The 12,562-nt window shown below is 37.4% G+C and overlaps 1 protein-coding gene across 1 annotated transcript in view; it reads left to right on the top strand.

Moving 5' to 3' along the window:
* The window catches only part of LOC128656400 (titin-like), a 491,015-nt gene that overhangs the window by 317,175 nt on the left and 161,278 nt on the right, over positions 1–12,562 (top strand). Inside the window, exons 83-84 of the mRNA XM_053710280.1 lie at positions 3,395–3,652; positions 4,749–5,006. Coding sequence (XP_053566255.1) covers positions 3,395–3,652; positions 4,749–5,006 — 516 coding nt within the window. The remainder of the gene's footprint in view (positions 1–3,394; positions 3,653–4,748; positions 5,007–12,562) is intronic.

Genomic DNA, 12,562 nt, shown 5'->3' with positions numbered 1-12,562 from the left:
CCTTTTCAACAGAGCTAAACTGACAGCTTCTAAGTATGTTTTTAAACAGTTTTATACTGGATTTTTATATCAGTATCTGTGCATCTTATTCTTTATAGTAGTGTCTATTACATGCAGTTATATGAAAATGAGTGTGTACTGTCCCTTTAAACTTCATGATTCAGATAAAGCACACGATTGTAAAAAACTTTTAAATTCACTTCCATTATCTAAATGTGCACAATCGCTTAATGTATGTACACTTAATCATAAATAATATTTAATATTTTGTTTTCTGGTATAAACTGTACTAAATCCTGAAGTCCAGTATTCTTCTTTTTTTATCAAGTATAAGTTCTTAGTGTCACTGTGTCTTTGTGTAGGAATGTAATGTATTTTGTTCCCTATAAAATGATAATTGCGCGTCTGACTCATGTAATCTCTGAAAATGAAATGCAACTGATGTTTCTCAATTGGCTTTGCCATTAGTATTTAGATGTTCAGTTATTTGTGTTTTGAGTTTTGTGTTATTGAGGTTCTCCTCTACACCTTACAGAATTACATAACACATTTGGTATCATAATTAATGAAAATTAAGTAGGATAATCTTTAGATGTATGCACTGAACAAGATTTGGTATTGAAAATGCTCTGACTACATCATCTTCTGCATTGGCTATAAAATAAAATAAAAAATATATATACAAAAATACTAAAGATAAAATTAACCTTTCATGATTCAGATAAAGCACACAATTGTAAACAACTTTTAAATTTCTCTTCCATTAATCTAAATGTACACATTCTTTTTATATGCACACTTTATGAGGTATCATCTCCTACTGAGCATGTGCAAGCATTCACAGTATACTGTATATGTATATTCATTATGCGATTGGCTGATGGTTGTCACATAATGCAGAAGAAAAATTGAACTAAATTTGTCAGAAACAAATCTACTACTCATTTGAAATTCAGACTAAGTGCTTTTGAATTGTCTTTTTATTATGCATTTGATTATACAATTCTACAGTATTTAAAGAGACACTGAACCCACATTTTTTCTTTCATGATTTGTATAGAGCATGCAATTTTAAGCAACTTTCTAATTTACTCCTATTATCCATTTTTCTTCATTCTCTTGCTATCTTTATTTGAAAAGCAAGACTGTAAGTTTAGAAGCCGGACTATTTTGGTTCACAACCTTTGTTGTCCTTGCTGATTGGACAGCACCAATAAACAAGTGCTGTCCAGGGTATGAAACAAAAATTGTCTGGCTTCTTAGTTTAGATGCCTTCTTTTTCAAATAAAGATAGCAAGAGAACAAAGAAAAATGATAATAATTAGAAAGTTGCTTAAAATCGCATGCTCTATCTGAATCATGAAAGAAAAAAAATGTGAGATTAGTGTCCCTTTAATGATCCTTAAAGAGGCACTCAAGTCAAAATTAAACTTTCATGATTCAGATAGAGCATGCAATTTTAAACTACTTTCCAATTTACTTCCATTTACAAAACGTGCACAGTCTTTATATTTACACTTTTTGAGTCACCAGCTCCTACTGAGCATGTGCAAGAATTAACAGAATATACGTATATGCATTTGTGATTGGCTGTCACATGATGCAGGGGGAGTGGAAATATACATAACTGACATTTGTCAGAAAAAAATCTACCACTCAATTGAAAATCAGACTAAGTGCTATTGCATTGCCTTTTTACCAGGCATTTGTTGATTATGCAAATCTACTGTATTTACTGGTGAATGAGTGCAACCTAACATTTTTCTTATGAATTTGGGAAAATGATTGAACTGTATAAACTTTAGGTAAGTTGAAGATGCTTTAATTAAAAGTGACAGTTCTTTGATAAAAGAGACTGAAAGTTAGACTGGTAGAGATGGAAGAGGTAGTATTTAACTAGGGGTGGGCAAACTGTAAGGCCTAGAAGCTAAGAATATGTTCTACATTTTTATATGCTTGGGAAAAAAATAAAAGATTAATAATATTTAGTTACATATGAAAAATGATATCAATTTAAAATTTTAGTGTCATAATTAAAAAAAATAATTGGGACACAACCACTCTCATTCATTTATGTATTGTTTATGACCGCTTTCGTGCTACTACGGCAGACATGAATAGTTACAATAAAAATCATATGTGATCATCATTTTGCACTTCTGCTCGGCGTTTTACAATGTACATCAACACAATATTCCCAACTCAAAAGAAAGCAACGGGCAGAAAAATTAGAAAATATAAAACAGAATATCATCACTGCAGACATTCTTCACAAAAATAAATTCATAAAAATGAGGCTGCAACCAAAGTAAGTTTTTAAGAAGCTTATTTGTTTGTTATATATTCTGCATGCTGTGAATAAAAAATGGGAAACTTGTTTTCTCTCTGTTATAGAAGTACCTACATAATAACCTTGATTTTGCCTCTTGGTCTACAAAGACTAAAATTTATTTATCTGGCTTTTTACAGAAAAATGTTCTAACCTTTGTTCTAGAGCATAAAAATTTTGGTAGAAAAATTAAACTAGATAGTTAAATAGCAGGGGTTACAGGAGTAATGGTGAGGGTTATATCTTTTGCCTATTTCTATTAGGTATGTGTATTCGGATCCTTTGTGTAAAGTAAAAAGCAGCTGTTTCTCATCTGATATTTTCATAGCCAGATTGATTCCTATAAAAGATCCCCACTCTAAGATCTGTGCAAATCCAGATCTTAGAGTGGGGATCATTTACAGGAAAATATCCAAAGGGAACGAGTGGCTTCTTACTTCTATATATACAGATCTTCACAAAGGATCTGAATGCACATAGTTAATTTCTATCTTATTTTTTTTTTTTTTTTAAATCTCCCTTCTGCTTCTTCTAACTACTCTCCTTGGTCAGAGCACTAGAGGTGTAAAGAAATTCACTAAATTGCAAATTCAGGATAGCTGACATCTTTGAGCTTCTTTGGGGTGCTAAACCAATGAATAGAAGTACATAGCAACCCCAAGAGACCACTGCATGAAAGCAAACATAATCTTCTGTACCACATTTTGAAGAGGGTTAAAGTTGTTTCTGTTTCTTCCAAAATTAGTTACATGAGAATTAGATTTCTAGAGAGTTTGATATTAAATAATTGTATAATGTGTTAGTAGTAAATAATATTTGTCAGTATATGCAATTTCCTTAAGATACATCCCTCTATTAAGAAATGTTCAAGTGGCATGTATGTTTGGAATAATTTGTCTACAGATTTTAGTCCAAAATGTCATAGCCTTTAATCATCTAGGTTTTGTTGTTGGTATTAAATAAATACTTTTTTTCAAAATGTAGACAACTTTTTTTTTAATGTGATAATTATCATGCTTTCTTAATAATTTTTAACATGGTAAACATATTCCTTCTTGCTTCTAGAAATTGGAAAGGTAAAAAACCTGATCAAATTTAACATCACCACCAGATCTGTGTCTCTGAGCTGGGAACCTCCTGAGGGAAATGCAAGTTCTTATGTGATCCAAATCATGGGAAATTCAACATTCAAAAAAACTGTAACTTCAACCTCTATTACAATTGATGAGCTGACACCTGGAAATTATTACACATTCCTGGTCTCTGCTCTGATTGGTGATACTGACATGCAGGGGAGTAGTCAAATCATATCTACCTATACAAGTGAGTGGTTTCAAAGAAAAAGTTAAAACCACAACACATATTTCATAAAGTCTGAAAAAATTATAGAATATTATATAGATTTTTATAGAACAGTGTAATATAGAATAATAGAACAACATAGTATAGTATAATAAAAGATGATTCTCATGTTAGATGCTGGATAATTGGTGGTGGTAAGGCGTACGTAAGTGTAAGGTGCATTATAACAATTTACCCTAAGCCTAGCAAAATATCAGAGAATTCTAGAGTATGGGCTAGGTTAGATGATTGTAGGAGGACAGTGAAGCAGAACTGGATGCAAGAACACCATTTCAGGAGGTAACTGGGATTGCTGGAAGGTTATGCAGCAATAACCTTTACAAATGAAATAAAGGAGTTGGTTGAGCATGTAAAGAGAAAGGCAGATTATCCTTGATTAACCAGACAGCTGAAATTAGGTTTAAAGGCTAGAAACTCAAGGAACTTGAAAGCTACTTAGAAATTAAATGACGCCAAAAGCTTTATACGTGTAAAAGAAATATCCAGAACTGACATTAATCTAGGACATTTACCTAGTAATATGCATGATCTAGTACCCAACAGAGTCACAGACTGAGGTAGTTGATACTGGTAAGATGACATCCAAGCAGGTAATGGCTGGAATAAACATCAAAGTATTCTATCTGTCCGGATAAATGCAGTACATTTTTTTCATTTAGTAAGCAGCTGTCTATCGGAAACTTCAGCCATCTTAGTGCACACTCCTGGCTAGGAGAGGGATGCAGTGATGAAGTACAGTCACTATAATCTATCAGTCTTTGTCCTGCAGATTGGCTGACTAGTAAAAATCTGCTCTGAAATGCTTTAAGCTCTTTGTGGCTGGTGGGGTAGCAAGAGTTAGTTTATATATCAGTATTAACATAACTGCACATAAGTGGGCTGAGACATCAGGGAGTATTGGACTATTCTGTACCCATGGGAGCAAGTTATGAAAATCTAGCCCTGTCTGGCAAAGTATGAAAAATGGTAAAAAGACACAGATATACATAATTACATTTTAGACAAAATATATATTGCATTGTATAAATTGCTTACAAACTATTTTTTTTATTTGTAGGGCCTGGTGAAGTAAAAATGCTGAGCATATTGAACATCACCACTCGTTCTGTGTATCTGAGCTGGGAGTTACCTGAGGGAAACACAAGTTCTTATCTTATCCAAATAAATGGAAATTCAACTTTTAACAAAATTGTTACTTCAACTTATGTTACTATTGAAGAACTTTCACCTGGGTCTTATTATATATTCCTTGTCTCTGTTCGTGTTGGTGAAGATAATGTGCAAGGGGAGAGCATGAATATATCTACCAATACAGGTATTTTCTGGTGAATGTAATAACAATATGTTTTGTACTGGTGCTGGGGAAAGTGCAAACTAGGGGGTAGATTTATTATTTTGCGGACGGACATGATACGATGTAGCGTATCATGTCCGATGCACATCGATAAATGCAGCATTTATCCAGTGTTAATTTCGTCGACTAAAACTTGACTAAAATGAGCATAAAACTAAAGAAATTCTGATGACTAAAATACGACTAAAACTAAAATGGCATTTTAGTCAAAAGACTGTGACTAAAACTAAATCAAAATGGCATTTTAGTCAAAAGACTATGACTAAAACTAAATCAAAATTTGCTGTCAAAATTAACAGTTTCTAAATCTGTGTCTATACTGAATGTTTAAACCTTAATTCAATAAATAATAACAGGTGTTATGTTTACTTCTAGAGTATATAATGAGTTTGGAAATTATAGAGAAATGCTTAAATAATACATTGCACTTTAACAAAACCCCTTAGATTTTAGTCAACTAAGATCTACTGGAGATTTAGTCGACTAATATAAACTGAAGATTTAGTCAACTAAAACTAGACTAAAACTAAAACAATTCAGATGACTAAAATACGACTAAAACTAAAATGGCATTTTAGTCAAAAGACTAAAACTAAGACTAAATTGAAATTTGCCGTCAAAATTAACACTGCATTTATCATTGCACAAGCAGTTCAGCAGAACTGTTTTTGCGATACTGCCCCTGCAGATTCGCAGCCAATTGGACGCTTGCAGGGGGTGTCAATCAACCCGATCGTATTTGTCAGGATTCCACTCCAGGATTTCTCTCTCACCTAAACATACCTGCACAGTTACACCACTCCCCTATTTAAGGCTTCTGTGCACCTTAAACAGGTGCTTAGTTATTGAAGTTACAAGCTAGATACTACGCCTAAGAACTGATATTCTTATCCCAGGACTAATAATCTTTACTCTCAAGGAGACATTCAAATACCAACCTTATCCTGCTCCAAAGCCTTCTGTTTGACAAGCTGAAGTTGCGGATAACATTCAAGTAACAGCTGTTCGCATAACCCCATTACACGCTGCCTGAAACAACCTCTTACTCTGAACTCTAGCTGACTAACTCTTACAGCTTGAATCTGCTTCCTTCACTGCTTTATTACCTCTACGCTGTATAAGCCATTCCAGAAGCTGAAGTAAAAGAAACATTCCGGTCACGAACGGAACTCAGCCACTCCCACCGGCTCCGTGTAAGCAGCAATTCCAGGAAACACCCAGAGCTCTGAGGTAAAAAACTTTCTCTATACAAATAAATATCAAGCTGCTTCCTCCTGTTTGCTTACTGCAGTTAACCCGAGTATCTCCGGTAACGGACTTTGGCCACACCCCTTCTGGGTTGGCTTTCATCAAGTCAGACTGTCACTCAAAACACCGGGGGTTAGTCGGCAGTCCTGTTACCTGCTTTCACAGATTAGTCTGCCACTTTATGGACACTGTCAGCCTGAAGTATTATTATAAACCAGTTCAGGGAATGTAAAGCTGACAATCACTGTATAAAATTACAGACATTCTTATTTTGTGCAAACCTGATGAGAGAGGACACTTATTACTTGTTTGGTCAAACTACTTCTTGCATTGAAGTTGCAATAACCTTTACATTGTAACTGGACTTAATTAAGTAACATCCTAAACTGCAAGAATTACTGTCAGACGATACAATTTAAAAGACTTTATTTTGAATTACAAATCAAACTCACTACAGTCAATCTGTGTTTATTTACTATATTAACATAGAGACTCAAGTGGAACATACCAACATTATACAATCTTGATCTACAGTTGCTATCCAATATATATACAGTAAGAATCTTCTTCTATTTCTCACAGAATAACTAAGCCTATTAAATATGGAAGCAGTAGATCTACCTCAAGTGGTCTATAGTCTTTCCCAAAGAGTGGACCAACTTAGCCAGGGTTTAAGAGAACTCCAAGTGAAAAATGAAACCCTGCGTAAAGTAATTAAAGACACAGCACCCTCTAGGGTTCCAACCGTTGAATATGCACCTGAACCTACGGTTTCTGCCCCGGATCTTTTCTATGGGGATAGAACTCAATACCGGCAATTTAAGAACGCCTGCCTCCTGATGTTCCACCTCAAGCCTAGAACATATCCAAATGATAACATCAAGGTTCTCACTTTGATTTCATATCTAAGAGCAGAACCTAGGGTTTGGGCAGACAACCTATATGAAACCCAAAATCCAGTCTTAAGCTCTCTAAACTCCTTTCTAACAGCTATGGATGAATTCTACTCAGACACTAATCTGCAACTTAGTGCTGAAGGGAAGATGAGAAAGTTAAAGCAAGGAGCAAGACCTGTCGAATTGTATATTACCGAATTCAAGCAATTCGCCACAGATTTGCAATGGAACCAAATTGCGTTAAGAAACCAGTTCAGACTAGGTCTCTCAGAGTCCCTTAAGGACGAACTCGCCAGAGTAGTTCTACCCGAAGATTTGGAAACACTTATGAAATTAAGTATGCAAATAGACCGAAGACTTCGTGAAAGAAAGAGTGAACGTCATAACTTTGATCTGACTTTCAAGAAACCTACCCAAACTTCACACTCACCATCCACACGTACTCCAAATCAAGGAGAAGCAATGGACATAGGGTTTATACGTGGACCCCTGTCATCAGAGGAACGTACCAGGCGCAGAAATAAAGGCTTGTGTATGTACTGTGGATTAGAGAACCACACAGTCAGAGACTGTCCTTCCCTAGAAAAGAATAAATCCCGTAAGTGTTCTTCTTCTATCACATCTCTAATTGTACATAATAAACCAACTCACTGTAGCTTATTACTCTCTTTACAGTGGGAGCGAAGGCTGCTGAAGAAAGAAGCTATCGTTGACACTGGTGCCCAAGGAAATTATATAGATCACTCACTTGTAGTTCAAAATAAAATACCACTAATTAAAAAATGCAATCCTGTGTCTATACGTGTTGTTGATGGTTCAGAAATATCCTCAGGTCCCATCACACACCACACCATTCCTATCCTTGTTACTGTACACGACTCACATCAAGAATTGATTACTTTTGATGTCATACTTTCACCACTCTTCCCAATTGTATTAGGGTTACAATGGTTGCAACTACATGAACCCACAATAAACTGGAAAACTTTGCAGTTAACTCTGGATTCTTCATTTTGCAGTCAATCCTGTTACCAACACTCATCGTCGCCTCTGATGCAGATAAATGAGAGTCAACAACACCCTGATTTGTCCTTTATCCCAGAAGTGTATTCCAAGTTCAGAGAAGTATTCAGTAAAAAAGAGGCAGAGACCCTGCCACCCCATCGTTCCTACGACTGTCCGATTGATCTAAAACCTGGGACCTCACCACCCTGCGGACGACTCTATCCTCTCAGTAAACCAGAATTGGACCATCTCAAAGAGTACTTAGAGGAGAACCTCAGAAAGGGTTTTATACGTCCTTCAGTGTCCTCTGCTGCCGCCGGCATCTTCTTCGTCCGAAATAAGGATCAGTCTCTTCGTCCAATAATAGACTATAGAGAACTTAATAATATCACCAAAAAGAATAGGTACCCGTTGCCACTCATCCCTGAACTAATCGAAAGACTCCAAGATGCGAAGATATACACGAAGTTAGACTTGCGAGGAGCCTATAACTTGATTCGTATCAGAGAGGGGGATGAGTGGCTCACCGCATTTAGGACAAGGTATGGTCTATACGAATATTTGGTTATGCCTTTCGGCTTAACAAACGCCCCTGCAACCTTCCAATTTTTTATTAATGATGTCTTTAGAGATCTCTTGGATACCTGTGTCGTGGTATACCTCGACGACATCTTGATCTACTCCTCCTCCTTAGAAGAACATGTAAAACATGTAAGTTGGGTACTATCTAGGCTACAAGTCCATCGTTTATATGCTAAGGCTGAAAAGTGCCTATTCCATACTCAAGATATCACTTTCCTTGGTTACCGAATCAGCCCAAGAGGTATACAGATGCAGCAAGATAAGGTGGATGCAGTAAAACTCTGGCCTCAACCCACCACCAGGAAACAATTACAACGGTTTTTAGGGTTCAGTAACTACTATAGAAAATTCATTAAAAATTATTCAAAAATTGTGAAACCTCTTACAAGTTTAACCAGCTCTAACATTCCTTACAGATGGAATGATCAGGCAAATCATGCTTTCCAATTTCTCAAGAATGCTTTCACGTCCGCACCTATTTTAAGTTTCCCTGACTCTACTCTCCAATATATTTTGGAAGTTGATTCTTCAGAATACGCTGTTGGTGCCGTCCTATCTCAACGCAAAGCTCTGAATTCACCACTTCATCCAGTTGCCTTTTTCTCTAACACATTATCTCCAGCAGAGATTAATTATCCAATAGGCGAAAAAGAGCTCCTAGCCATCAAAAAGGCCTTTGAACATTGGAGACACCTCCTAGAGGGAACCATAGATCCAATAATTATTTACACAGATCACCGCAACCTGGAGTATCTACAAAAAAACAAGTCTCTCTCAAGCCGACAAGTCAGGTGGAACCTTTACTTCAGTCGGTTCAATTATCAGATTATCTATAGGCCTGGTTCACGGAACGGAAAAGCGGACGCTCTCTCAAGGTTAAATGATAAACCACCTTCAACTACTTTACCTGCTTCAATTATTCCATCCGAAAGATTTCTTGGAACAATGTTGGTTTCCGAAAATGACGTAAAATTGGCACTCAAATCTGATAAACAGATCCCTTTCAACAAAGTCTCTATCAACAAAAATCTGTACTTTCATGGTACTAGACTATACATTCCGCTTTCACTCAGGTCTCTCCTGATCAGAAACTTTCATGATCCTCCCCTCTCAGGACATCCTGGTGTTCAAAGAACTCTGGAACTACTACAAAGGCACTATTGGTGGCCGAACATGATCTCCACTATACAGGATTTTATAAAATCTTGTAAAATTTGTACTGTCTCAAAGGCAGAAAAGAAACCACCATATGGATTTCTACTACCATTACCCATTCCAAACTCCCCTTGGAACCATTTAGGAATGGACTTCATAGTTGATCTACCTGTAAGTTCTGGAAACAATACCATCTTGGTCATCACAGACCTTTTGACGAAAATGGCCCATTTCGTTCCTTTCCGTAAGATCCCTTCTTCTGCCGAAACTGCTCAACTTTTCCTGGATAACGTAGTACGTCTTCATGGACTTCCTTCCTTCCTAACGACTGATAGGGGAAGCCAGTTTACATCCCGGTTTTGGAAACATCTCACTACAGCTCTGCAAATTGATCATCGTTTGTCTACCTCATATCACCCACAGACAAACGGTCAGTCAGAAAGAATCAATCATTGGTTAGAACAGTATTTAAGATGCTATTGTGCATACCACCAAGAAGACTGGTGTAAATTCCTGAGTATGGCTGAGTTCTCTTATAATAACACCCTAAACTCATCGTCTCAAATGACACCTTTTTTCGCTAACTACGCATATCATCCTCGTTTATCTTTTAACTATTCAGGGATAGAAGACATGCCCTCTGTAGATGAATTGCTACGTAAATTGTCTGAGAACTATCTGGTTCTGAAGAAAAATATCCAACAGGCTCAGGCATCCCAGAAGAGGTTTTATGATCTGAGGAGAAGACCTGCTCCCTCTTACTCAGTGGGTGACAAGGTGTGGCTTTCTACTAAGTTTTTACGTCTCCAGGTACCAAGTAAAAAACTTGCTACTCTTTTCATCGGTCCCTTTCCCATTTCGAGAATCATAAACAGGAATGCTGTGATACTGGATCTTCCGCCTACTCTTAAGATTCACCCATCATTCCATGTTTCCCTGCTTAAACCTGTTACAACTTTGGATAAACAAGACCAGGTACTTCCCCCACCTTCTACCATCCTTGATTTGGACTCCTTTGAGGTATACGATATTTTGGACTCCAGGATGTTCAACGGAGTTGTCCAGTATCTTATCCGTTGGAAGGGCTTTTCACCTGACGATGACACCTGGGAACCTTCTACCAATGTCAATGCACCTAGATTGGTTGCTCGTTTCCATAGACGATTTCCCTGTAGACCTAAGCCACAAGCCGAGGGTCGGCTTGCTTGAAGGGGGGGATCTGTCAGGATTCCACTCCAGGATTTCTCTCTCACCTAAACATACCTGCACAGTTACACCACTCCCCTATTTAAGGCTTCTGTGCACCTTAAATAGGGGAGTGGTGTAACTGTGCAGGTATGTTTAGGTGAGAGAGAAATCCTGGAGTGGAATCCTGACAGATCCCCCCCTTCAAGCAAGCCGACCCTCGGCTTGTGGCTTAGGTCTACAGGGAAATCGTCTATGGAAACGAGCAACCAATCTAGGTGCATTGACATTGGTAGAAGGTTCCCAGGTAGACCTAAGCCACAAGCCGAGGGTCGGCTTGCTTGAAGGGGGGGATCTGTCAGGATTCCACTCCAGGATTTCTCTCTCACCTAAACATACCTGCACAGTTACACCACTCCCCTATTTAAGGCTTCTGTGCACCTTAAACAGGTGCTTAGTTATTGAAGTTACAAGCTAGATACTACGCCTAAGAACTGATATTCTTATCCCAGGACTAATAATCTTTACTCTCAAGGAGACATTCAAATACCAACCTTATCCTGCTCCAAAGCCTTCTGTTTGACAAGCTGAAGTTGCGGATAACATTCAAGTAACAGCTGTTCGCATAACCCCATTACACGCTGCCTGAAACAACCTCTTACTCTGAACTCTAGCTGACTAACTCTTACAGCTTGAATCTGCTTCCTTCACTGCTTTATTACCTCTACGCTGTATAAGCCATTCCAGAAGCTGAAGTAAAAGAAACATTCCGGTCACGAACGGAACTCAGCCACTCCCACCGGCTCCGTGTAAGCAGCAATTCCAGGAAACACCCAGAGCTCTGAGGTAAAAAACTTTCTCTATACAAATAAATATCAAGCTGCTTCCTCCTGTTTGCTTACTGCAGTTAACCCGAGTATCTCCGGTAACGGACTTTGGCCACACCCCTTCTGGGTTGGCTTTCATCAAGTCAGACTGTCACTCAAAACACCGGGGGTTAGTCGGCAGTCCTGTTACCTGCTTTCACAGATTAGTCTGCCACTTTATGGACACTGTCAGCCTGAAGTATTATTATAAACCAGTTCAGGGAATGTAAAGCTGACAATCACTGTATAAAATTACAGACATTCTTATTTTGTGCAAACCTGATGAGAGAGGACACTTATTACTTGTTTGGTCAAACTACTTCTTGCATTGAAGTTGCAATAACCTTTACATTGTAACTGGACTTAATTAAGTAACATCCTAAACTGCAAGAATTACTGTCAGACGATACAATTTAAAAGACTTTATTTTGAATTACAAATCAAACTCACTACAGTCAATCTGTGTTTATTTACTATATTAACATAGAGACTCAAGTGGAACATACCAACATTATACAATCTTGATCTACAGTTGCTATCCAATATATATACAGTAAGAATCTTCTTCTATTTCTCACAG

Source organism: Bombina bombina, chromosome 4 (genome assembly GCF_027579735.1).
Source record: "Bombina bombina isolate aBomBom1 chromosome 4, aBomBom1.pri, whole genome shotgun sequence".
In the NCBI taxonomy this organism is placed as follows: Eukaryota; Metazoa; Chordata; class Amphibia; order Anura; family Bombinatoridae; genus Bombina; species Bombina bombina.
This window is presented reverse-complemented; position numbering and strand designations above follow the sequence as displayed.